This window comes from Monodelphis domestica, chromosome 4 (assembly GCF_027887165.1).
Source record: "Monodelphis domestica isolate mMonDom1 chromosome 4, mMonDom1.pri, whole genome shotgun sequence".
Classification (NCBI taxonomy): Eukaryota; Metazoa; Chordata; class Mammalia; order Didelphimorphia; family Didelphidae; genus Monodelphis; species Monodelphis domestica.
The window spans coordinates 153,008,734-153,035,613 of record NC_077230.1 but is presented as its reverse complement, the minus strand read 5'-3'; the positions used below and the strand labels follow the sequence as shown (position 1 = coordinate 153,035,613).

At 38.9% G+C, this 26,880-nt stretch overlaps 1 protein-coding gene across 1 annotated transcript; it reads left to right on the top strand.

Annotated features, from left to right (window-relative positions):
- Nucleotides 1-678: 678 nt before the first annotated feature.
- On the top strand, nucleotides 679-26,880 carry RND3 (Rho family GTPase 3). The gene is made up of 5 exons (XM_001365172.3): nucleotides 679-1,164; nucleotides 1,652-1,739; nucleotides 18,161-18,270; nucleotides 21,690-21,824; nucleotides 24,836-26,880. Exons 1-5 carry the CDS (start codon nucleotides 1,015-1,017, stop codon nucleotides 25,085-25,087), a joined length of 735 nt encoding a protein of 244 aa, XP_001365209.1. The 5' UTR covers nucleotides 679-1,014; the 3' UTR covers nucleotides 25,088-26,880.

The following is a 26,880-nucleotide window of genomic DNA, read 5'->3' as shown; positions in this document are numbered from 1 at the left end:
CTGGAATCAGGAAGATCTCCATTCACAGTGTATGACCCTGGTCAAGTCACAACCCTTATTTGCCTCAGTTTCTCAACTGTAAAATAGGGACACATTGGAGAAGAAAATAGCAAACCACTCCAATATCTTTGTCCATGGGGTTATGTAGAATCTGATATAATGGAATAACATGTGTATGTATCATATATAATATGTATATTTGTATAGATAGCTCATATATACAATATATACATACATATGTGTGTATATATATCCCTGTCTCTGTGTTATGTGTGTGTTTTCAAGAAGTTTTTGAGAGCAAAGTATTTTCTTGGCAGGGTATAGAAGTAGTTGCTTTAACACTAACAGTTTGGGGGGAGGGGTTTCTCTTGAACTCCCCTTCTCATAAAAAAAAAAAAGTGATTGTTATTTGTAGGTTAGTTTCTACTAACCAAGAGGAAATTCCTGGTGACACCTACTCAGGAAGTAACCCAGCGTCCCAGGATTCTATTTCTCACTTGTTTGTTCCTGGAGGCACGCACTTGCAGTAATTAGTAGACAGTTTGCCTCATAGTGGAACAATACACTACAAAGGATTTCTCTCAAACTCCGGGAGTCTAGCCTTGAAATCGATTCTAAGAAGTTCCCCTAGAGGGCGCACGTTTTACAATTTTTCAACAGTCAAGGAGACTCCGCACTCTCCCAGGCTCCATAAAAGGGGAGGAGGCGGATCAGTTTCTTTCTCTCATTGAGAAAGAACAGGATTGGAAGACGCGGCGTATAAAGCCTAGCAGAAAGCGTGAAACAAAGCATTCTGATCGGAATTGGACTGGGGAGACGAGGTGTGGAATCCTGGATATAAAACTTGTTTCAAGGGGAGTAACCAACCACTTCCACTCCACAACGCCCTGTGCGCTTCGGGGGTTCTGGCCACCCTCTTCATTTATAATTTTTATTTTTTATGCAAAGATTTTTATACATTTTTTTTCCTCTTAAAAGAAAATTTCTTTTCCAAGAGAAAATAAGGCAAGATCAATGAAGGAGAGAAGAGCCAGTCAGAAATTAAACAATAAATCTATCATGGATCCTAATCAGAACGTGAAATGCAAAATAGTGGTAGTTGGAGACAGCCAGTGTGGGAAAACGGCTCTGCTTCATGTGTTCGCTAAGGATTGCTTCCCCGAGGTATGTGTAGCTTTCCCTGCCACTGTCCAGGAGAGATTCCAAGCTGCTGGAAAGCAGTGGATTTGGGTTTTTATTTTATTTATTTATTTTAATGCCCAGACCTCTTTAGTCTCTTCACTTCTTCAACCTTATTGGCGTGGGGGGATCCCTTAAAAAGGGAAAGAATCGGGCTAGAAGGCACTGGGGCTAGAAGACTGCCGATTAAGCTCCTTTGCTTCTAAAACTTGTCTTTCATCTGAGAGAAGTGCTAGGGTTAGACTGGCATAAGATCGGATTGATTTTGATGGGGGAAGGGGAGAAGAGTCAGACATGGGGTTTTGGGGAGATGATGTGAGGGGAGAAAGATAGTGTTCCGAGTGTCTGATGCCTGTTTTGTGTTGCGTGCGTTTTTTTTTTTTTAAGGAGAAGGGAGATTTTGCTGACTTTTTAAATTAACCCTATTTTTGTTCCTCATTTCTTTCCTTGTATTCTCCGTGTGTTCCTTCAGAATTACGTTCCTACAGTATTTGAAAATTACACGGCCAGTTTTGAAATCGACACACAAAGGATAGAGCTGAGCCTTTGGGACACTTCGGGTAAGAGACCAGGGCTTGTTTCTTTATCGCAGGGATTGGGGTGCTGTGGGTAGAGTGTGCTGGCTTTAAGATTGAGCGATTTATGTGCCCTAGGCAGGAGCTGGGCCAGTGCCAAGGACCCCTGAGGTCAGTGCGCCCTCTGGCATTCCCCTCCGCATGCCACATTGCCTCCATTAAGTTTTTCCTCCGTGAGTAATCCCCGGGTTCCGGTCGAGATGAATTCAATTCAGCAACAAATGCTTTTTATTTTTATTTTTTGTGAGGAGGAAGTTAATGGGGACGGAGAAGTAAGGAAGAGCCGGAAACGAAGGCTGGGGGCAGAAAGGAGAAACTGGAAAGAAATGATAGTAGGCTTTTAACTCTCCACGAAGTAACCTAGGCACTCTCGGACCTGCTTACAGAAATAGCCTGAGGTCTCTTGTCTTAAAGCTTGGTGCTCCTGTTGGGGACAATTCTGGCCCCTCAAACACAAGGGGAGAAGGGGGGTGGCGTCATTGAATCTGAAGTGACAAACGGCAACGAGTTTACTTTATATTCTGTACCCAGTTCTGAACATGGGAATACCTTCTGTATCCAACTTGACGGCTTTCTAGGAGGGCGAGAAGGAAAACCAGAGAAGGTGGTGGTGATTGTGGGTGGAGGGGAGAAAATCCCCAAATAGGCGCGGTTACGTGTGGAATCCTAACCTACCAGAAAGTAACATGAGCGCAGGCAATCTCTGGTATTCGTGACGATGACAGGAAAGTATGTGCAGGCGGTTGTACCACATTGAGGTGCCGGGAAAGGAGTAGTGGGGGGAGGGAGAGAAAGCTCGGAAACGGAGGGTTTCCCTCCTTTTAGGGTTTCTTTGCAACCTGAAAAAAGGAGTAGATCATGAGGCCCACTCCAGTCCCTCTGAACCCTAGACTTGGAGAGGATGTATTGATATAATAATCGCTGTCGGGGCTGCGTGTGTGTTTGTTTCCGTTCCAATTGATTGTGGTTCTTTTTATGAAGGGGATAATTCAGTTCAGAACTGGGCTGCTGCTCTCTCACCATCCTCCTTCTCCCCCGGCATGATTTTAAAGTGGGGAGGATAGGTAAATAAGTTTTGGGACAGTTCTCGAATTGGGAATGTAGAGAAGTAAAAAGATGGAAAGGGCTGGATGTTAGGGGGAAGTGTCCCTTGGATTCTTTTGGTGAGAGAGTGGTGGACGAATAAGCCCTGGTGTTAGGTTGTTCCAAAGCCTCCCAGTCCCATTGTCAAGGGAACCGCGCCTGCACCGCGCACCTAGGGTCGGACTGGGGCGGGGGCAGGGAGGGGGGGGGTGTAAAAGAAAGCTGGGGACCCTGGGTGAGCTAGCGGAGTGGGAGGCAGGGGAGCAGGAAAGAACTGAATTACGTGGGATCTGGGAGGTCGGAACGAAACTGAGCTGCCACGAGGATCAGGCTGGGTGGGAAGCTAAAGTGAAGACTTAACTAGGAGACAAGTGCGGGCATGTCCGATCTGCCCCGGAGGGATATTAGTCGGTGCCGACCTGAGGAGTAAGCGGAGGAGACTTGATTTCTTTAGACTGGTAGCGGTCTAGCTGCAAACCTTGTCGGGCAATGTGGTCAGCCCTGATCCTAGGACTGAACCAGGATTCTGAGGGCAAGAAAAGGGACAGAGAAAGGAGCCCGCTGAGCTCGCAGCAAGGTTAAAGCCCGCGCATGCACAGTAGGGGAGAGGAGGCAAAGTCTATTCTCCTTTCGCTAAAAGCCTCTCTCAGCTGCAGTCTGTGCCAGACTCCGCTTTTGCTACAATCAATCCCAGCCCAGATGGGCAGCTTTTCATTTTCCACTTGGAGAGCCAGGCGCTTCACAACGCCTCACCATGTGCTAAGGGGGCTGGTAGAGGGAGGGAGGGGTTGAGACCACACTGCTTTCTTTCTCCCTGGAGATTCCACTCTCCTCTGGTTTAGAGAGAGAGAAAGTAGCAACAGAGGAAAGGCTTTATAGGCATTGAGAGAGGGGTGTGTTTTTTTTTTTTAATTTTTCTGTTTATCATATCCACTCTCAGAATTCTCTTCCTGGCTCTTAAACCCAATGTCTTGTCCTTTGCCAAGCCGAGTCTGCTAGAATAATAGCAGGCACTATAGTACAGTGGACAGTTCACTGGCTCTAGAATCAGAACTGGATTTAAATGCCAACTGTGATGATTTTCCCTCTAGCTCCTTGGAAAATCACCCAGTGCCTCTAATTTGAAGTTTCTTCAATTGAAAAATGTGTGGATTGGATTAATTGAATTCTCAGCTTTCTACAAGCTCTATGGCCCCATGAAAATCAGAGAAATGATGGATAGAACTGGCTTGGGAAAGGAAAGACTGGGGTTTAAGTCCCATTTCTGACTCATCCTTAACTTCTTCAGGGTTCCGTGCAGATCAACTAAGACCCCAACTTGCAGGAAAGGTGCTGATCTGCATTGGTAGAAGTAGTTTGCTTATGGAAAGTCACCTATACCAATGAACGTTTCTGTCCCTATGAACTTTGCTATGCCTGGGAAAAGTGGTTTGATGGACAATAATTAACCTTGACAGACAACCTTACTTTTAGTCCCCATGGAATGCTAGTGCTAGAAAGGACTGTAGAGGTTACGTAATTTGTAGGATTGTAGAGTTGGAAAAGAGATCTTATGATTATATCTATAAATCATACTTTGAGAATATACATTATCTAATTTGATCCTGATTATAACATAATCCTACCAGATAGGCACCACAGCTACAATCTTCATTTGATAGATAAAGAAACTGAGGCTTAGGGTAGTCAAGTACCTTCCTCACCAGAGTGCAATTTTGTCTTCCCTAAGATTTCATGAAGCTTTACTAGCTATCTATATCTATATCCATTTATTTGTTGCTTTTCTCTTCCTACTCATGACTTTAAATAGAATGTACAAATGGTACTTAAACCAGATCATCTCCAACCTCATCATTTAGATTAGTAAATATGCCCAGGTAAAAGGAGTGACTTGACTCAAATTCCATATCTAGTAAATGGATGAGCAACAACTTGAATTTAGATGTTTTCTTTCAAGTCTTAATGCTTTATCCTGGCCAAACTGATTTGGGCAGTCCTTACTCTGATGCCTCCATGCCCTTGGTTCCAAAGTCACTGAGGACAATAAACTAATGAACAATAAGACATCAGTAAAAGCTAGTTTTCAGGGCACATATATTTACCAGAGCTCCCTCTGTCCCAAGGACAATACCTTGGCTTCAGATTTTAGATTTTGTGGGTCACCTCTCTCAGTTTTAGAAGTTTGGTCTGAGTGTTTTGAGTCAGACTCTGGGAATACAACTACCTTGGCTTCTTAGAGGAGGAAAGGGGATATAGTTAAAGGTAATTGTCAATCTAAGCAGGGTCTGGCCAATTTCACAGAAACTATCACTTTTGTTTCTTTTGGCTTTGCTGTAGAATTGAAGGGTGTTTTTACTTCTCTGTTTGCTAAGAGAAAAAATGAAAGAAGTAGATTTATTTCTAGGGTACAGAGAAGGCAAATATTTTGTGGGCAGTCTTTATGGTACTTCACATGTAAAGACTAGCATAATTTAGATACAAGATTTTCAGAATTCCATATTTTAGACTTTTGACAAACATGCAAATTTTATGAATGTTCATACTTATTTATGCATAGAGTCACTAAGTAGATTAGATTTCCCTGGTGTTTATTGCTGCTCAGAAGCTTAATAATCAGTGCACAAAGAAACTACATTAGGTTGGCAACTTTATAAACATTGCCTTTCATTAAATTAAAGATAATCACCCAAAATGGAATCAGTATTTTTATTCAGTGTTGCACAAGCTCATATGTGTTTAGCTTCTATATCAACTGAGAGGAAGAAAATATCTTTTTAGGAGTTGGTAAAAAATCTTATGTGGACATTAGATCTATAGAAAAAAGTCACAATGGGAAAATAGGATTATTTAAAACTATAGCATAAAAATAAAAAAAAGTTATTTAATGAGATAAAGTCACCAAGCTGTGCTATAATTCTTAGAATAAACTCTGCACAAAGCAAGTTTGTCATTTAGAGGTAAAATGAATACTGTTATGGGTCATTGCACTTAACTTGGGAATCCTGGCATCAGCAAGCAGTCATCTGAAGTAACTTTAGTATTTTGTATTTCCTTTGAAGCTTTTCACAACAAATGTTTGAACAGGATTATTTTATGACAAATGCTTGACATTTGTTTGGTTCAGGTTATTAAAAAATTACATATCTTTGACCCTGGATTATATTGTTTATTACCAACTGTTGTTAACTTAATTTAAAAAAAAAGTAAACTAGGTCTCTGAATGCCTAAAAGTTAGATTTAGGAATTTAGAAATTTTTCAAAATTAGCTCTGTAGACAGTTGAGCTAATTCTCCTTCCCCCTCCTGCCATGACCAAATCAGTATATGTAAAAGGGGGAGAGAATCATAGATGAGAAAATCAAGGAGGTAGAAATGCAAGATGTTTGTATTATTTTGGGGGGTCAGAGAAAGACTGGGAGCCATTAGGGAGACCCTATCAGGGAGAAGGGTGTAAAACTCCCCCTGTTTTGAGGTTTATAAAATATAATGGATTTTTACTTTTGAGTATTGAACTTGTCATAATTCCACTTTTATTTGTGATCCCTAGGAAAAAAGGTCCCAATTTGCATTATATTAGCTGGGGTGTTTAGTATATTCATTTCCAATAGGAAGGAAAAAAAAGTTTTCTAATTGAATCTATTACATGAAGGAATTTACCAGTCAGTCTATAGCATCCTTAAAAAGTCATTGCAAATCCAACAGCTGAGTAGAACCTGCTCAAAAGACTGACCCATGATTCTATGGAAAAAGCATTTTAGAAGAAACTGCTGAAAACAATGCTACTCGGGTTTTTAGTATAAAGTATCCTTTTGCACTGATGGTAGAGCTACCTCATAAATAATTATTCCATGACCTAAATAATTTCCATGTTCAATTAAATTCCTAGAGGGCATGACTTTGTGTTTTAAATATGAAGCTGCTTCAAATGGTAGAAAAAGTACTGGAATTGGCATCAGAAACCCCATCTCATCCTCCAAGATCCTATATTCTCCCCTGTAAAATGGGATTGTTGATCCTTTCACAGGGCTGTTGTAAGGATCCAATTAGCACTGTATATAGATCAGTGCTTTATAACTATTTCTAATATTTTATTATACTTGTTTTATGGAGTCAAGTTAGATATGAGCTTGTCATACATTTTCCAGTGCTTCTAAGTGTTTCACCTTTGCTACAGTGAGCTAATTCATGGAACATTACAAATGCCTACTGATAAAAATTAGTCATTAGAAGATCACCAGATAGCTGTATTTCTAAGTAATTTCTATGAATAGTATTATATATTAATTACAAGTAATTTTGGTTCCTACTTAATGACAGTTTTTAACCTAGCAAAAGTAATTCACATTTTGGTTGAGGAAGATCATTTAAAATGAAAAATATGTGTGATACTAGGGAACCTCCAGAGTAATATATTTTGGAGAAATTCTTCAAAATATTCATGTGATACAAGCTGTGTTTAGCCTATGGATGCTTAAGTTAACAATTATTGCATTTTTTGGAAAATTATTAGCATTTTAAAAAGCACTTAAAAAGTTTTAGTCAGTATACATAAGATAATTAAGTCTATTTTCTCCCATTTTATTTAAGGAAAATATTCATCAGAAATATATGTGCCTGTCAATTTAGAGCCAGTATTTGCAGTTTATGCATTGAATTTGAAGTATGGACTTTGTGACAAGCACTCTAATGAAATATTTCTCAACAGGGCCAGAAATGTTACAGCAGTGCTGGGGATTAGCATATAATTAAATCCAGAAAAGCCTTAGAGGCTTCAAAACAAATTAACTTTACTGTGATTTGAACATATATGCACAATGTGTGGAACATCTGGGCAGAAATGTAGCAATGATTACCAAATCAACCAGTATTTATTGAGCAGATATTATGTGCAGGCTCTGTGAAGCATTGTGGGAGTTAGAAAAGTGTAAGTTGCAGTCTCTTTCCTAAGTGAATGAAAAGTTTAGTAATACTTATGAGGAATGTTGAGACCCCATTAGATTAATTGCTAGTGAATGACAAGTTAATGAATGATAAACGAAGGAATGTGCCAAGTTCAGAGCAGGGAAGGATCACTTTGAACCTGAGTGTACTAAGATTTCATGAGGAGAAAAAGGATTGAGTTAGCCCTTGAGAATAGGGATAACTGGGGCAACTAAGTGACTCAATGAATAGAGAGCCAGGCCTGGAGATGGAAGTCCTGGGTTCAGGTTTGGCCTCAGACACTTCCTAGCTGTGTGATCCTGGGCAAGTCACTTAGCCTCCATTGCCTGAATTTTATCTTTTTTCTTCCTTGGAATGATACTTGGTATTAATTCTTTTTTTTTTTTTAAATATATTTTATTTGATCATTTCCAAGCATTATTCGTTAAAGACATAGATCATTTTCTTTTCCTTCCCCCCACCCCCCATAGCCGACGCGTAAGTCCACTGGGCATTAGATGTTTTCTTGATTTGAACCCATTGCTTTGTTGATAGTATTTGCATTAGAGTGTTCATTTAAAGTCTATCCTCTGTCATGTCCCCTCAACCTCTGTATTCAGGCAGTTGCTTTTTCTCGGTGTTTCCACTCCCATAGTTTATCCTTTGCTTATGAATGGTGTTTTTTTTCTCCTGGATCCCTGAAAGTTGTTCAGGGACATTACACCGCCCCTAATGGAGAAGTCCATTACGTTCGATTATACCACAGTGTATTAGTCTCTGTGTACAATGTTCTCCTGGTTCTGCTCCTCTCGCTCTGCATCACTTCCTGGAGGTTGTTCCAGTCTCCATGGAACTTCTCCACTTTATTATTCCTTTGAGCACAATAGTATTCCATCACCAACATATACCACAGTTTGTTCAGCCATTCCCCAATTGATGGGCATCCCCTCGTTTTCCAGTTTTGGGCCACCACAAAGAGCGCAGCTATGAATATTTTTGTACAAGTCTTTGTGTCCATTATCTCTTTGGGGTACAGACCCAGCAATACTTGGTATTAATTCTAAGAGAGAAGGTAAGGATTAAAAAAAAATGAGTAGGATTTGATTTGATAGCATTAATGAGATTTTGGGTTGGAGGGATCCTTATAGATTTAGTTCAACCCTTTCAAATAAGAAAACTTTATAATAAATAGCTAAATCAGGATTTGAACTCAAACTCTTGGTCTTCAGATCCAGGGAAATTTCTACCATGTCATAGATAAATCCCCATTTCCTCCCCATGAAAACCTCCTAAAAGCACCCCAATATGTAAGAATATTGTGTTTGAGATCTATGGGATGAGCTACCTTCAGGAGCAACTCAAAACATGTTAGTCATCCTTTTGTATGTCATTATTATCACAGTAATATATTTCACATGAAAACCAAAGTGCTTACTACATTAAAAATAATATTCTTGCATTGCATTTATAATAATATATAAATTAAATTTGGAAGGGAGCCCCATTTCCCCATCCTACAAAAAAAGGAAACTAAGGTTGTAGAAAAATGACTTATTCAAAAGTCACCCAGCTAGGTGACAAATAAGCCTGAACTTTGAGAGCCAAGCCAAGAGGCAGGAAGTCCTGGGTTTAAATCTGGCCTCAGACCCTTTCTAACTGGGCAAGTCACTTAACCTCCATTGCCTAGCCCTTACCACTCTGTCTTGGAACACAATATCCATTCTAAGATGAAAGGGGTGAGCATTTAAAACAAATGAGTAAATAAGTAAATAAATAAGCTGGGACTAAGGTCTTTAAACTCTCAGTTCAGTGCTTTCCCCAATATAGCACAATCATTTCCGAAGCCACTGTCCACTCCATTTAAAGACATAAAGTAAATAACTGTCTTAAAGTCTTAATTCTCTTCCTGGACACACTAGAACTTGCTGCCCCTTTTCTGCATGCCACTTCTGCTTGAATAATATTATTTCACAAATATAAAGTGATCGAGAGCAAGGTTAGTCTGGCTATGTGAATGTGAAAGGGAAACCATGATTTAGGTTGGGACAAAGAAGTATGAGAGTCTCTCATGATAAATACTAAGTGAAAAACTAAAAGTACAAGCCTGGGAAAGAACTAGATGTATCCAAAAGTAGTTGAAGCCCCATCAAACTGGACTCAAGGGCTTAGATTGACTCCACTCTGCTCCATAAGGGGGGAGGTTGAAACAGGACAGATCTCTTATCTGGATGACAATTTCCACAGGATGACAGCACTTGGCTTCCCAATTAGATCTGCTAACAGATGCATCAGACCACATAAGAGGGTTTCTCCATTGGAGCTATGGGTTGGACAGGAAAGTTCAATTACACTTGGCGGTCTGCATCTGTCTCTGGAGACTAGATTTTTTTTTTTCAGATTCATTTTTAACCCCACTTGGAACTGCTTCCTTTCCTCTCTATTTGGAGCAGTTAGACGCTCAAATAAGGTATCCAGATTGGCCATATTGGTACTACTTAAATTAACCAGATGTTTGCTCATTAATCCAGTTATTTTGCATGTAGATGTGACACCAAGGGCCAATAGCTGCCCAGATTAGTTTATGGCTGTCTAGGAGTCTATGTGAAATGAAACCAAAAGCCAATTTGTAATGCCCTTCAGATGCCTCTGTTGCTATCACCCAGTTGGTGACTTTATTCACATTCCCAATAGAACAACCGACTCTTCTGTTGCAGTGGTTCTTAAATGTCCTCAAGGTCTGTTCAATGAAATGAACCTATTATTTAGGCAGTGTGGGGAAGTTAGACTTCATTCTAAATTCTCAAGAGGCCCTGGGGATAGAGAGCCAGATTCCCAAAAGACATCAAAGGGATCCTCAGCCCAAAGGGATCCCACAGTTAGGTGGCTAGCCAGAGCTAGAGCTGGGAGGTCCTGGGTTTAAATATGGCCTCAGATTCTTCCTGCTGTGTGACCCTGGGTGAGTCACTTAACCTTGATTGCCTAGCCCTTATTACTCTTCTGCCTTGGAACCAGTACATAGGACTCATTCTAAGATGGAAGCTAAGGTTTAAATAAAATAAGTTTTACTGAATAGAGAGGTTCCAGGCTAGTTCCTCATCAACACGATGAGCTTTTCTTAGCCCTCTTGTGATGCTACAGCTTCATCTGTTAAATATAAATGACAGCATTGTGCTTACAAATTCCATTAGCCAAATTGGATTAAGATTTCTTAAATTTTGTACTTTGAATGAAGCTACAAAATTCTACAAGAACACATCTTTTGCATTCCTGAGAGATGTTGAACCCATTTTATGGTGCTATGTTAGCCTCCAAATTCTTTCTAAAGAAATCTGCACACAATTTCTATCAATCTGGCTTCATGGGGAAGAATGAACAAAACGAGCTTTATTGAGAAAGCTTTAGTGGATATTGCACTTTGCTTTTTTTTTCCTTCTTGGCATTTTTTCAAAAGTGCAGACCAGTTTGGTGGGACTGAGGGGAGAGGGCGAGGGGAGGAATTGAACAGAATCTTTTATTGAACCAGATCTAAAAGGTCTGGGTAGACTTGATGCACATTCTTAAGATTCTTGATAATTTGAAGCTTTCATCTAGATTAGTGATGGCATGATGAAACGGTATCTTATAACAGGTCAGATCACATAGTCACACATGTTAGTGATTATTCAGTACAATCTAATACAAATGCTTTTTGCTAGTCATCTCAAACTGAAATATGCAAGTGTCTGACTCCTGACTTTTACTTTAAATTCTTTAAAGTGGTCATGAAAACCATCCACTTTAAGGCAGACATTATAATAAAAATACTGAATTAGAAGAGCATTCACTAACAACCATTTTTAAAGTTTCAAAATATTTGTAACTGGTATGGTAAGTGGATCCACGCAGGCTTCCTTTTGGGCTGGAATCTGTATATATATATATACATTAATTATGTACATATATGGTCTGTTCTATCTTCGAGAAGCTGTGAGTTAAGCAGACAGGTATGTGTCTGAAGAATTAGTTTCAGGGTGAGGCACTCTGTGACTATTCTTGGGTTGGAAATTTTGCTCTCACCCAGAATTAATGATCTTAAAGACAGAGATGGGCAGATGTGAACTTTCAAAAGGCCTTTTCTGTTTTACCACTTGTATGTGCCAAGTTCTAGCTACTCTAACTCAATTGACCCATGAAGGAAAAAAAAAATGCATTACTGTACCTCTCATCCCTAGGCAAACTCTTCAGTCTTTTAAAAATAATTTTTCACTCCAAGAATATACTTATCCTTTTTCTATTTAGATTTCCCTGGGGTTCTTCTTTTGAAAGTCTCTTATAGGTTAAAATAAGTTATAGGTAAGAGATTTAATTAAAAATTCAATATGTCACTGCAAGAGAAATGGTAGGATGATAAAGCTGAACTTTTTCCTTCACATAAAAGCAAGAAATTGTAAGGCAGCAAAAAGAACCTCACATGGCAATTGCAGCCCAAGAGAAAATTTAAGATTATAAAAATGGACTTTATTTCTGCTTCAATGTTTAGGAAACAGGACTCATGAGTTATGGTGAACTGTTTAGCTTTCTGCTGCTATCTTCTGCTCTAAATTTATGCTAGATGCCTTTAAAAGGAGAATGATAAAATCTACAAAAATCATCCCTCCTTGATAGGACTTGACCTGGGGGAGGGGGGGCAATAGATTTCTCCCTGATGCCTTCTACTAAGTGGTGGCTCTTTTAACAGATAGATTACCTTCCAATGGATGCCTAGTTTGGTAAGATTCTCTCCTCCAGATGTTACTTCTCACTTCACAAGGGAATTCCTGGAATTCTTGGGCTTTTGTTACATGGCGAGTTATCTAACAAGTGTTCAATGATTAAAGCATGCAGTCTCAGAGCTCTTTTGCTTCCTTTATGTAAAAGCATCGACTTTAAAGGGAAATTCTAAGAATTGCCTTAAAAATGATGAAAACTCAGAAAGAACACAAGATAAAACTTTGATCCGGGATTGCTAAGGGAGCTTAGTTAGCTAAATGGATTTTGTTGGTTTCATTGGGCTGATGTATTTCCTTACATCTAGCTGCTGTTATTAGGCATTGCTATATCATGCATATAGGGCAGCTAGGCGGTTTAGTGGATAGTGTCCAGCCGGAAGTTAGGAACACTTCTCTTTAGGAGTTCAAATCTGACCTCAGACACTTACTAGCTATATGATCCTGAGCAAGACACTTACTCCTGTTTGTCTCAGTTTCCTCATCTGCAAAGTGAGTTGGAGAAGGAAACAGCAAGTCACTTCAATATCTTTGTCAAAGAGGGTGTCAGGAAGGGTCAGACAGCTGAAAAACAACCCAACAACATATCTTTCCCATCACCCAAACCACATACACAGTTCTTTATATGAAGAAATAGAGGCAGCCCTGATGGCATATTCTATCATTTTTGCTATATTTTACTGAGGAAGAAGCACATTTTCTTAGTACAAGAAAAAAATGTTACATTGTGATTTCCTCTAGAATCGCTTCAGATGATCACTACTTCCTTAAAAAATTTGTTTCCCTTAAACTGTTAGCACTATTTTTTATCAAAGGTCTGGATTCAAATTTTGCCAGACATAACAGATTGTGCAAATACAGCCATTTTGCTTAATTTCTCTTTACCTCAATTTCTTCTCCTATGTAATAGGGATAATCATAACAGTTCACAAGGCCATTGTGAGACCTAGATGAGATAAATGCATGTCAGATATTTTGTCAGCCTCAATGGGCTAAGTAAATGCAGGTTCTTAACTGAATTTACCTTAAAACTTAAACAACTAGGTGGGATAGTAGAGAGCTTGCAATCAAGAAGACCTCAGTTCAAATCCCACTCCCAACCTGGATATATAGCCCCAGCAAGTCACTTAACCTCTGTTTGCCTATTTCCTCAGCTATAAAATGGGGATAATAATAACATTTGCCTCATGGGATTATTGAGATCAAATCATAATAATTTTAAAAGTGCCTGGCAAATGTAAGCACTTAGTGCTTATTTAAAACAAACAGAACTTTAAATGTATACAAAAACTCCCTAACAAACCAGTCAACTCCCACAAGAATTCTATTAATGGGGAGAGGACCAGAGCTTCCTTCTTGGAAGCCCTTTGGGGGTTTACCAACACTAACAGAAAAGATTTCCTATTTGAATGCAGCTAAGTAGGAGCAACTAAGCTGTATCAAAGACACCCTAAAGATCTCCATTTTTTTTTTTTTTGGACAGGAGGGTTGGGGAGAGAGATTCTTTAAGCACACAAGGGGAGATAAGGCTTTTGCCAAAAGAGCATTATGTGTATCATCATAGATGAAGAGCTTTAAATTGTATGTGAGGAATTAAGGCTGAAGAAGATCACAGAGGTACTGCCACAGGTGGAACAAGAATCCAAATCCTCTGCCTCCAGTCCCAGTACTCTTTCTTGTGGAACACTGACAACATTAAATTGGGTATTGATGTCTAGTGAAGATTTTATTTTATTCATATTCATATTATTATTTTTTGGTGGGGAGCAAGGGCAAGGAAAGATTAGGGTTGGAATATTTAATAACCCAGATCTCTTGAGTTGGGAAAAATTCAGAGATCCTGTCTTTTCAGGTCAGATCTAAATCTAAAACCTTCCTAGAGAGATGGCTGACTTTTTTTATTGATAGGCATGTTCAAGAAAGAGAATTAAGTAAATTTTAAAAACAGAATCACAGAACTTTTTTGGTAGGTCTTTCCAGATGCTAACAATGAGTCATTGGAAAGATCCCTTAAGAGTTTCATTAGCCTCTTAGCTTTTGGGAAATGTTTTAAGAGAAAGAATTCTTGTTTGTCCTTCATTTCAAAGAGGATCAATGATATAACAGGGTGATGTCTTGACACCTGAAATCTGGGTGGTGTAGTGGATAGAGTGCTGGGTCTGAAATCAGGATAACTCATCTTCCTGAGTTCAAATCTGGTCTCAGATGGTAATAGCTATGTGACCCTGGGCAAGTCACTTAACCCTGAATGCCTTAGTTTCTCTCTATATATATAAGCACTGTAGCAGGAGAGAGCAAGCCACTCCAGTATCTCTGCCAAGAAAACCCCAAATGAAGTCAAAAAGAGTCAGAGAAGACTAAACAACAAGTAGACTGTAAAGTCTTTTTTAGCAGGAACTGTTTTCAAGAGAAAGTATATGAGTTAAAGAGGAAGATTGATTTTGGAAATTTAGATTTCTACTACAAAATCTGAAATTTTATTGCAAATCAAATAGCAAATAAGTATAATGGAAGCATTATAAAACTTAGCTTTTCAATCCAGAAATAGGAAGAATATAACAAACTTGGAGAAAATTTGAGCCGGAAAGTCAAAATTGGGAAATGGATAGGAAGGCCATAAGCATTATTGGCTTGATTATTATTGGTCCTAGCCAGAATCCATTAGCCTTTTGGAAGCCATTTCATTTGGGTCCCTTCTCACAAATGACTATATCATTGGATTATTAGGCTATTGTTCCCAGTACTGAACTTAGTAGTCATAGAAGTAACTCCTACTTTCGGAGGTGGTCTCATTTGTAGATTCCTTGGGTAAAGGAGCCTTACAGGTGGCTTCTTACCTCCTTGACCTTCAGGAGATTGATTTTTATACGTATTTGGGCAAAGACAAAGCATCTCCCAGCTGTCAACCCCTGCTCCATCAGGTCACTGATTCCTGACCAGAGAGTGAAGCAGCTGTAAGTAACCGTGCAGAGCGCTGGCTCAGGCTATCTTTACTTGTTCACACTCTTGTTCTTTATCTTTGCCACATTCCTTTTCCTCTTGCTTCACAGGCACACATTTGGCCTGAAGTTATCTCAGTGAAACAAATGGAATGGTTGAATTTTTCCACATGACCCCTGGATTCAGCAGATTTATGCAAAGGAAGTCTTCAGATACCAGAAGCTCTTAATAATTTCCAAGTTAGCAGTTTGATACAGGAGAAAGCTGCGAGATCTAGGTTCTGATTCTGCCTCTGCCTCTTCCTCTCTGTGTATGACCCTGGGCATATCATTTTGTTTCTTTGGCCTTTAGTTGTCCTTTTTTCTGTTAAATGGGGATAAGAATATTTGTAGTATCTACCTTACAGAATGGATATGTCAGAATATGTCTAAAGTGCTTTGGGAAAAAAAAAAAAGCCTTTCAACTTTTGTTTAATGACTTACCAAGTAGAATCATACCTTGATTAAGGAGAATCAAGTTTGTTTGGAAATTTGCATTTTAAATAGATATTTCTAAAGATTGCCTCCCCACCCCCCCAAACAACTACAACAACAAAAGCAACCACAGCCTCATTTTTATTTTCTCTTGACTTTGGCTTACTTAGCTCTTGATTCCTCAAGGAAAAACATGCCATGAAGTAGAGAATGGTTTCCCATGCTAGACAATAATGCCAAAAGTATAGCTTGCCTGAAACATTAAAACTTGAAAAGCTTTGTGACTTTTAAAAATCACAAACACTTGAGCTTTGAATTTTCTTCTTAAACTCTGGTGAAATTCCTTTGAGCTAGAATTGAATTTTTAAACTCGTACAATGATTTAAATACATACAAAACATATGCTTCTAAAGGGCTTGCATGTTGAAACCAATATAAGTACCAATTAGAGATGTAATTCAATTTTGCATTGAAAATAATTTGTTGTTATGTTGACTTTATACATATTTCTATTCTTTGGGTTCTTTAAAAATATAAAAAAGGGGAGGAAGAGGGGAGGGAAAGAACATGAATCACGTAACCATGGAAAAATACTCTAAATTAATTGAATAAAAATTTTCAATTCAAAAAAATATATATAAAAGGGGGTAACTAGGTGGCTCAGGGGACTGAGAGCTCTAAGTCCTTCTGGAAAGAGGAGGTCCTGGGTTCAAATCTGGACGCAGACAGTTCCTAGCTATGTGACCTTAGTCAAGTCATTTAACTCCTTTTGCTTAGCCTTTACCACTTCTTCTGCCTTGGAACCAATACTTAATATTCTGTGACAGAAGGTAATGGTTTAAAAAATTATGAGTATTCTAGTGGTTAAAATAAGTTGTGAATTCAGAGTGTAGAGTTTTCCTGATTTTTCTAATAGAATCTGATGGTACTACATCAATTGCCTCAATCCTTAAGTCCTCAATTAGCCCATGATGCTACCTTCTAAGACAGAATGCTGAATGGCATGGAGCAGTCATTGGTCCTATCCATCATGAAATGTGTCTTTTGAGTTTTCAAATAACAAGCACACACCTTTCAAGGCTAAACAAAGGGTCCCCCCAAAACTTACCCACAACTAAGCTTACAATATTTAAATGCTCTTTAATCTCTGTACCCTCTTTCTTCTTGGGACCCAGAGCAGGATTTCCATCTGTTCTCTATTGGCTTTCCCTCAGAGAAGTTTATTTCATACCTCCATCCACTAGGGGCGATAAGTAGGCCAAGTCATCTCTAAGGAATATGTGACATTTTTAATGCGAGCCTTCCTTTTAGAGGTACAGGGAAACTAATCATTGTAGCAAATGAAAAGTAATATAGTAGAAAAGAGTACTGGATTTGGTATTCAGAAGATCTAGATTTAACTCTTGATTTTTGACCTTGGTTTCCCTGCTTATAAAATGAGGATAATAATGGTAGGTATCTCACATGGTTGTAAAGATCAACCAACAAGATGATGCATATCAAATACTTTGCAAATTACAAAGAGATATATAATTTTGAGCTCCTAATGCAGGTTTTTTAAACCCTTACCTTCAGTCTTAGACTCAAGAGCTAGGCAATGGAGGTTAAGTGACTTGCCCAGGGTCACAGAGCTGGGTGTAATGTCTGGGGCCATATTTGAACCTAGGAACTCCCATCTCCAGACCTAGCTCTCCATCCACTGAGCCATTTACCTGCCCTGTATTAATACAGTTTTAATGCAGAGCACTACACCTCTTTGACCTTTCTGGTCTGGTATATAATGAAAGAGCAATGGATTTGGATTCAGAGAACTTCATTTCAAAATTCCAAAGCTGCCATTTTTACTACTGCTGGTGGGACCATGAGAAAGTACATGACCTTTATTGGGTGTCAATTCTCATCCTAAAATAACAAGGCAGGTTGGAGAGTTTGGACTAGATTTTCTCTAAGAGTCCCTTTTAGCTTTTAGTCCATTATTTTTATTATTTTAAAGGATTACATATATAAGTAGGCTCCTCTCTTTTTAAAAAGTGGGCTATTGATACAGTTTCTTTGTATGTGTGACATTTTTCCTTGGTCTCTTAAATAGAATGAAGAGATGGGAAACAATGTTCACATTAATCTGGGAAATCTAAGTTGGGGGAAACAAATATGGTTGGACACTTGAGGATATGGGCAATGTAAATCTGTTCCTCTGAAGAAATGTTCTAAGCTCTAAATTAAAACACATTTTTTTTTGTTTATAGGTTCTCCTTATTACGACAATGTCCGGCCCCTTTCCTATCCTGATTCTGATGCTGTATTGATCTGTTTTGACATCAGTAGACCAGAGACTCTTGACAGTGTCCTAAAAAAGGCAAGTATCTGATAAATTTGAACACATTTCAGTATCTTAGGTCTGACCTATTAATAGAAAAGTTTTGAGTTCTTACTATTAGAGACCTTGAGATCTTGGCTTGGATGTTATGATTAGAGCTTTCTTTAAAAAAGACTTTCTATGCTCCTGCAATTAAACTTGTAGGTAATCTCACTACTTCAGAATTTTTTTTCACAGAATTATGAAATAGCATATACTTTTAGAAGCATTAAGAAAAAAAACCCTTACCTTCTGCCTTAGAATCAATTCTGCATATTTGTTCCAAGGCAGAAGAGTGGTAAGAGCTAGGCAATGGGGGTTAAGTGACTTGCTCAGGGTCACACAGCTGGGAAGTGTCTGAGGCCAGATTTGAACCTAGGACCTCCCATCTCTAGGTACCCAGCTTCCCCCTTTTAGAAACATTTTTTAAAAAGTTTAGTAGAAAGAGAATTTTTGTTGATTGATTGTGTTTTCCATTTTCTCCTTAGTTTTCAAGTCCATAAGTTGACTCACATTTATTCATCATAATGCTTTCAGGAAGACCTTTATTTATAAAGAAGACCTCATTCAATATTTTATCAGATTTCATATCTCACACAACACTTTATTAGACAGTTCATAACCAAGGAGAAGATATTAGAAGAGACAACGTGTTTCATGGCATGATGGTGGTAAATTCTGTTATAAAAATGGAGACTGTCCTATGACAAAACCCATCAATAAGATTATAAGCAATTTGCTATAGTGAAAAGAATGCTAGATTCGGAGTCAAAGCACCTGGGTACAAATCCCATTTCTGATGCTTGTGTGAAATCATACAAGTGTCTTTATTTTTCTGTGGGGAGGGGGATATCTTTCTTCACCTGTAAAATGAGGAGGTTAGACTAGATTCACCAGTGAAGATAATTTCAGCCCCAAATCTGTGTTCTCATAATCCTATGAATTTGGAAGCCTTAGTGAAGAGTTTGGGTTAAAATGAGATGAGATCATGGGTCCAATTGGGAGTCTAAGACTTCTGAGGATCAGCCTCCCAATCCCAAGAGAAAGTGGTGATGAAGGGACACAGATACTGTCTGTAAATGGGAAGAAATCTCCAGGACAGTGCATTCTCCCCAGCTATCCCCCTCTGAGTAAGGAAGCACGACCCAACCTTCTCTCTCTCTTAATTAACCTGAAAAGACTCCATTAATTTCAGAGGCAACCAAGTAGGACCCCCACCCCATTTGAACCCATCTCTCACATCCCCCTCACATGCTGACTTTCAATTCTTGTTTTGTCTGCTCTCTGAAGCCACCAATAGGGATGCACATTTTTATTTAGTACCCACTATGTGCCAAGTACTATGCCAGCTGCTGGAAAAACTTTCTACAGTTAGAGATAATAGGAGAAAAAGCCTCATCTTTGGTTAGAGATTGGAACAAGGGTAAAAAAAAATATGTGAATGAATTTCAGTTGAAGTGTCACCAGACAGTCAGCAAGCAAACATGATTCTGTGGGCTCATTTCCTGTTTTAATAGGGAAGGGGTGGCAGAGGAATGGAAGGCCCCGGGTATCTGAAGTGCTAGGGAGGGGTTGCCCCCGAATGGGGAAAAGAATGCAGAAAGGAAGAGCCTGGAGACCGAGGAGATAAACCTTGCAGACATCATGACTTTATCCCTAAGGGTAGTCCCTGTTTACTTTTGACTTGGCCAAGACAAACAAGCTGAGCAGGGAGATATTTCTGCCAAGCAACTGCCAATGCAGGCAGCTCTACTCTGCATGATTTATGAAGGGTTTTTTGTTTTGGTTTAGTGACTAATCTTGTCCCCACTCCGTGCCTCACTGTGGAGTGGAGGTGACCCTTGGACCCGGAAGTGCTAGCTTTGACCCATCCCATCAGGCCTGAGCATGTGGTCTAGAGATGTCACCTGGGGACCAGGCTAGCTAGGTTCTATAAGAGGCTTATCACCAGAAGGTTGGCAGTTCATGTTTTTGGCCACAGCAACTCCTGAAAACCATCTGCTAAGAGGTGGAAGGGGTGCCTCAGTGAACAGGGTGTCCGTGTGGATGAAATCATATCCCTGAGGTACTGTTGAAAATGGAGCCCTAAATTCATAGATTAAATTATATTAATTAAGTTTTAAAGGACTCCCACATTCATAAATTCATAGAGCTGGAGAGAGCCTGAAAACCATTGAAAACAAATGACTCCCATTTTACAGAATGTCCAGAAGAGGTAATTTGCCCAGGGCCATAGAAACAGAATTAATGGCAGAGCTGAAACTTAAAACCCGACTGATTTCTTATTCAGTGTTCTTCCCACCATACTAAAAGAACTTCATTCCCAAGTGAATTTGTTCACGATGAGGAATGGACTAAGGATGAGTATGTTGTGTTATTCGTCCCACAAGCTTGAGACTGTCTTTTTTTTTTTTTTAATTTAATTAAACCCTTACTTTCTGCTTTGGCAAGAACTCTTAAGACAAACATGCAGGAGCTAGGCCATGGGGGTTAAGTGACTCGCCCGGAGTCACACAACTAGGAAGTGTCTGAGGCCAGATTTGAACCCAAGTTCTCCTAGCTTCAGGCCTGATGCTTTTATCCACAGTGCCACCTAGCTATAAGCCAATGAGAAAGATGTCCCAAGTGAGACACTTGATATTGTGTCCTGGTGGATTCAGCAATGCTTGAATCATTTCCTAGAAATGAATGATTTAGAGGCTACTGGCTCAGAACATTTGACAATTTGGGCATCTGTCAGAATCCAATTACTCTTGTTAGACTTTCATCTTGAGAATAGCTGGGTCGCTCAGTGGATTGAGAGCAGTAAGGGAAAGTCCTGGCTTCAAAAATCTGGCCTCAGATACTTCTAGGTGTGTGACCCATTGCCTGCTCCTTCCAACTCTTCTGCCTTGGAACCAGTACAAAGTATTGATTCTAAGACAAGTTAAGGGTTTAAAAAATAGACTTTTAAAAACTCTTTCTGCTCTATCTACTTATAATCTGAGAAGTAAAAAAAAATATTAAATATTATATGCAATGTCTGACAAGTCCCAACCATGTATCTCCTGGAGTAAAAGCAGATAATGAATATGCATTAGCATTTGTCATGTGATACGTCTATGTTCAAAGTGCAGACACTTGAGACCCCCTCTCTTCCGCGTGCTAGCTGTGTAGCCTTGGGCAAATCTCTTGATGCCCTCTGGAACACGAGGAGGCTGGACTAGAGAGCCTAGGGCATCCTTCCCAGCCGCGAAGCCACCAGGGTGTAAAGTCGTCTCTGTAGAAAGTTAATACAAGTTCACTTTCCTTATGCAAAAGGAAACAGTTCTGAATTGTGCGAAAAAAGGCAAGTTTCATTTGCATTGTCTGCCACCAAAGCAGTGGCGTCGTTTCGCAGCGCCAGCACATTCTTCATGTTCCAACCTTCTCTTTTACAGTGGAAAGGCGAAATCCAGGAGTTTTGTCCCAACACCAAGATGCTGCTAGTTGGCTGCAAGTCTGATCTTCGCACGGATGTTAGCACATTAGTAGAACTTTCAAATCACAGGCAAACACCGGTATCTTATGATCAGGTCTGTATACTGGTCCTTGGCTTGTGAATACCGAGTAGCAATAAAGAGCTGTGTATCTTCCGTCGGGAATGCAAAGGTGCTAGGAGATGCTTCCCACTGACCAGCACCTCCAATCAAAGTAAACTCTCTCTAGTCAGAAATTTTGAAGGAGCACCATGTCAGGAAGCAACTGTATTCTGTTATATGAATTCAAGTATATTAAGACTTGCTTATCTTTTTTTTTAAACCCTTACCTTCTGGAACACAGGATTGGTTCCAAGGCAGAAGAGTGGTAAGGGTTAGGCAATGGGGGTTAAGTGACTTGCTCAGGGTCACACAGCTGGGAAGTGTCTGAGGCCAGATTTGAACCTGGCTCTCAATCCACTGAGCTACCTAGCTGTCCCCTTGCTTATCTTTTTTTTTGTCTTTTAATTGTGAGTAGATTTAAACATTGCTCTTTTTAGAGCCAAAAGATCATAGATTTAGAGCTGAGACCATTGAGTCCCAAGACCTCATTTTCCAGGTGAAGAAATGAAGGCTGAGAGAATTTAAAGAGAGTTGCCCAAATTTTTTTTAAGTGTCTGAGGCAGGATTTGAACTTGGGTCTTCCTGATTCCAAGCCCCCCATCCCTTCTATCCACTTTACCACCTAACTGTCTATTCCCAAGTTCTAGTTAGTTCTAACGTTGGATTGGAGGAAAAGATTCGTTGCCCTTGGGGAAAAAAATGAAACATGAGCTTACTAAAAGATCAGAGATCTATTGCAACAAATTCCTGATTTAAATTAACTTTTTATGTATCTTGTTATTCATTCATGTATATATGTCTGTGCACACCACTGGGCTGATGCAGAAAGAATGAACTGTAATTCAGAGATGTTATACTACTTAATTCAGTTTGCTAACTAGATGATATTGCATCACTGAATACATAAATAGTTGCCTGCATTTGGCCCCTGTAAACATCTCTGTAATTCTCACTGGGTCCAAGGCTCTGTGGATTTAAGATAGCTCCCCTTCAGACTCAATAATACCTTTTAAGAGAGTTAATCTTGCTTTATAGTCAGTGGCATAATAAACTGCTAAAAAGGTCTTTGCTATTAAACGAGAGCACCCCATAAAAGAGTGTTTTAGAGGATCATAATTTCCATAGGCATTCTCCCAGAGAGTGAGCTAGGAGAAGCTGTTTTAACAGTTGTTCCTTTAGGAAACCCAGGCACTAAAAAGATTTTATTTTGAAGCATCTTGAACTTTACTTAGCATTCAGTACTATAACCACTGTGCTCCACTTGTTCTTTATTTTCATGGAAGCAGATTGTGTTTCAAATTAGCAAAGCTGGGAACATTTGAATAAGCTGTCCTGGCCATGTATGTATGCTTTCCATCTGTACACACTGGTGGGATTGCCTACCTTTAGAAACTCCTTGTTTTGCATTTCAAAGAGGCAATCAGCAATAAAAGTGTGTTTGTAGAATGACTTGTATAGCTCCAACTCTAGAGAAAGCACTGGTAAATAAAAATAAGTAAAAAATAGTTTTATTTACATATCTATCTATCTATATATCTTTTTGACAAATGATACGTACTCTAATGAAATGAGGGGAGAAAGGGGATTAAGTGGGTATTTAAATGTAACAAGCAAACAAATTAATTTTTTTAAAGAGGCAATAGAGACCTCTGTTCAGTCCCTGTAGCAGTATATTCTTCCACGTTTTGTTTTTGCCATTAAAAAATTAATATTAATTCCTCCCACCCCCATTGTCATCTATCTACTTGGTTAATTATTCTCATTCCATCTATCCCAGTAAAGTAGAATTGACCAAAAGAAGGTGTTGTGGTAGAAAGGGTATTGAACTTCAAGCTAGTCTTAGGTCTGAATCCTGGCTCTACTACTAATTAGTTGCATAACCTTGGCAATTTTCTTAACTGCTTTGGTAGTCTTTTCCTTCAGCCATGCAGCTGGGGGATTGGACTCCATGGCTCTAATGTCCTTTCTAGTTCCGACAAGCTGTTAATCCATGGGATCATATACACCATATTATATATAACCCATGGAAACTATATACCATTCATGGTTTTAGAACAGGGAGCAAGACTCAGTTTCCAAAATCAAATGCTGTCATGTACTTAAGCTCTTCAAATCATTAGTCTTCTTTAGTCAGGCTTGTCCATTCAGTGAGGTATAATGTGTCTCACTCTGTTTTGCTATGACCTGGAAGACTTATCACTAGTTCAATAACTATTTGTTGCTGTTGTTGATAATGATGCTCAATCATTTCCTTAGTAGTGCCCTTCTTTCTCTGAAAAATCTTAGGCCAACCACCTGAGAGCTTGGTTCTAGTTGTTCCGATTCATTGATGGTCCAATACCCAAGCCCAGTGCTCAAGAAAATATTGTTTGATTAATTGGGAAGAAGGTCTCTGAACCTTCTACCTAATGATTGGCTAAAGACTTTATGGCCAATATTCTTTTTTTTTTCTGAACAACCAATAAGAATTTATTATGCATCTACTATATGCCAGGCACTGCACTAGGTACTGAGAATACAAAGACAAAAATGAAACAGTCCCTACCCTCAAGGAGCCTTCATTCTTTCAAAGAAGAGAACATAACACGTACAAATAAATAGGCTTTCTGAAGGGGATGGGGAGAGGGAGGCAAAAAGAGCTTGGAGGAAGAAAAAAGACTTCAGGTACAATGTGGTACTTGAGCTAAGCTTTGAAGGAAACTAGGGATTAAGAGTCAAAGCCAAGGAATACGTCCCATGCATGAGGCCAAGCAATGGAAAGGCACCTTTTGTGGAAGGGTCAATAAGACTAGAATGTGTAAAGGGACATAATAAATTATAAGGGATGGCCAATATTCTTAAAAGCTTCAAAGAAGGTTAATTCCACTTAGAATGATATTTTTACTTAGAATACTTGGCAAAATATTTTAAATATATTATAAAACATATACGATATTGTTGTCTTATACCATGACTTTTTCCAAAAGGGTTGCTATTGACTGAAATGTCTTCTTTTTTCTTTCCAGGGTGCAAACATGGCCAAACAAATTGGAGCAGCTACTTATATTGAATGCTCAGCCTTACAGTCAGAAAACAGCGTAAGAGACATTTTCCACGTTGCCACCTTGGCATGTGTAAATAAGACAAATAAAAATGTTAAGAGAAACAAATCACAAAGGGCAACAAAGCGGATTTCACATATGCCTGGCAGACCAGAACTATCCACAGTTGCTACAGACTTACGAAAGGACAAAGCAAAGAGTTGCACTGTAATGTGAATCTGTTGGAATTCAGATAACAAGGACAAGAAAATCCAATGAGAAAAGGTGAAGATCGAATGGAGTACGCAGCCAAAGTGATATATGATGGGGGCTTAGCGACCATTTTAAAGGATATTCTTCATCTTTTGTGGGATACTGTACTTAAAGAGTTCAGCATGTAGACCAAGTGGTGGGAAGAGAAGACTTTCAAGATCTTGAAAATGTGACTTGGAAGATTATGCCCAAAAAATGAGAGGTTCAATTGTTCTAGTAATAGATGAGGAGGGGAATGAGTACCTCTAAGAAGAAAAATCACACCCTGTCTGGTGCTTGCTTTTTTTTCTTAACAATCTATTCATGGCTATCTGCTTTGATTTAATTTTTAAATGTTTTAATCTCCTTTTTAAAAATATTAATACACCCTCCTCACTGGGGAACTGGCACTGTGACCTTAGAGTTTAGTTTTCCAGAGGATGTGATCTAATTTCCTCCCAGCTCATCATTAAAATGGAAATTATATCAAGACCCATGGGGTATTGAGAGGAAACGCTGTATGAGGCTTTGAAATGTTGCCTTCCTGCGATAGCTGAACAAGATAGTAGTGAAGAGAAAGCCTTTTGCAGTTTTCCAAGGTCTGCAGACTAGCACAAGAAATGGAATAGATCAAGTAGAAAGAGTCTGCCAGTTATTATTCAGTCTTATGTTTCTGTTAATCAATGTGATTGTCATTTGAAAAGTGGTAATACACTGAGTTTTCTTTTTGTGCCCTGTTTAGAAAATACATTGTAGGGTTGTGCCATCATAGATATCTGAAACTGCAAAGTTAAATAAAAACTTCAGTGAGTTGTGGTTATGGAAGGATCGATGGGGAAAGGAAATCTTAGATAGTTTTAACCAGATTATGTATGGAGTGAAGGAAAAATAACAGAAAAGCACAGATTTTAAGCAAAGTTCTCTGAATTCAAATCAGTACAAACTCAAGTCAACATGGCTGGTTGTTGAATTGGCACATGGATGGATATTCTCCAAAATGGCTATATTTGATGACCCTTGGGTATTCCTTATTTCATTTTCTTCCAATAGCATTCATAGGAGAAGGAGCCAGAGGTACAGTAGAGCTTTAAGGGCTCTCAAATGGAAACTGGATATAGCATCAATCCTATAGGCTGAGCATATACATATCTTGAGAGGGAGAGAGAGCGTTGAACCTGAGGTAACCAGATTCAGCCAAGTCCCTCTTTGGTGGACCGATTTCTCACATCAGGTGAAAATAAATCAGTTTCTCCAACAGTTTGCAGATGTTTCTGACCAGTTTCTCTTAGAAGCTTCTTTCAAAGAAGAAGGATAGACTTGACCTGTTCGTTATTGGCGCTTGTTGAAAACGAGCATTCTTTCCAATGATGATACTTCATTTTTGAAGTGTTAAAGCTGTGTTCCCATTAAAATGTGGCAGGATAGGAGATTAAGGATTACAACACTTGGTTCTACGTCTTACAAGCACTTTGTTTTGTCTCTGCAAGAAAATACCATTCCAGTCATTTCCCACAAAATACAGACGTTTTACCCACATAATATGCTTTGATTGATGCAGCATTATGCTTTGGGCAGTATTACAAAAATAGCTGGCAAGTGCTTTCTGTATTTAAATATTGTACAAAGAAAATAAGTTATAACTGTTATAAAACAGAACATTCATTACATTTTTTAAATGTTGAAGTCACTTTGTATGTTTGTTTGGTTAATGTTCCTGCAGTATTTATTAAGATATCATTTTTTTCTTTAAATAAAAAAGTAACCATGTTTTAGCTTAA

Excerpts from the sequence above, each read along its gene's own strand:
- RND3 (XM_001365172.3), top strand. The coding sequence starts at position 1,015 with ATGAAGGAGAGAAGAGCCAGTCAGAAATTAAACAATAAATCTATCATG. Across the intron at positions 1,165-1,651 it reads CTAAGGATTGCTTCCCCGAG|AATTACGTTCCTACAGTATT; the intron begins GTATGTGTAGCT and ends GTGTTCCTTCAG. Across the intron at positions 18,271-21,689 it reads TTGACAGTGTCCTAAAAAAG|TGGAAAGGCGAAATCCAGGA; the intron begins GCAAGTATCTGA and ends TCTCTTTTACAG.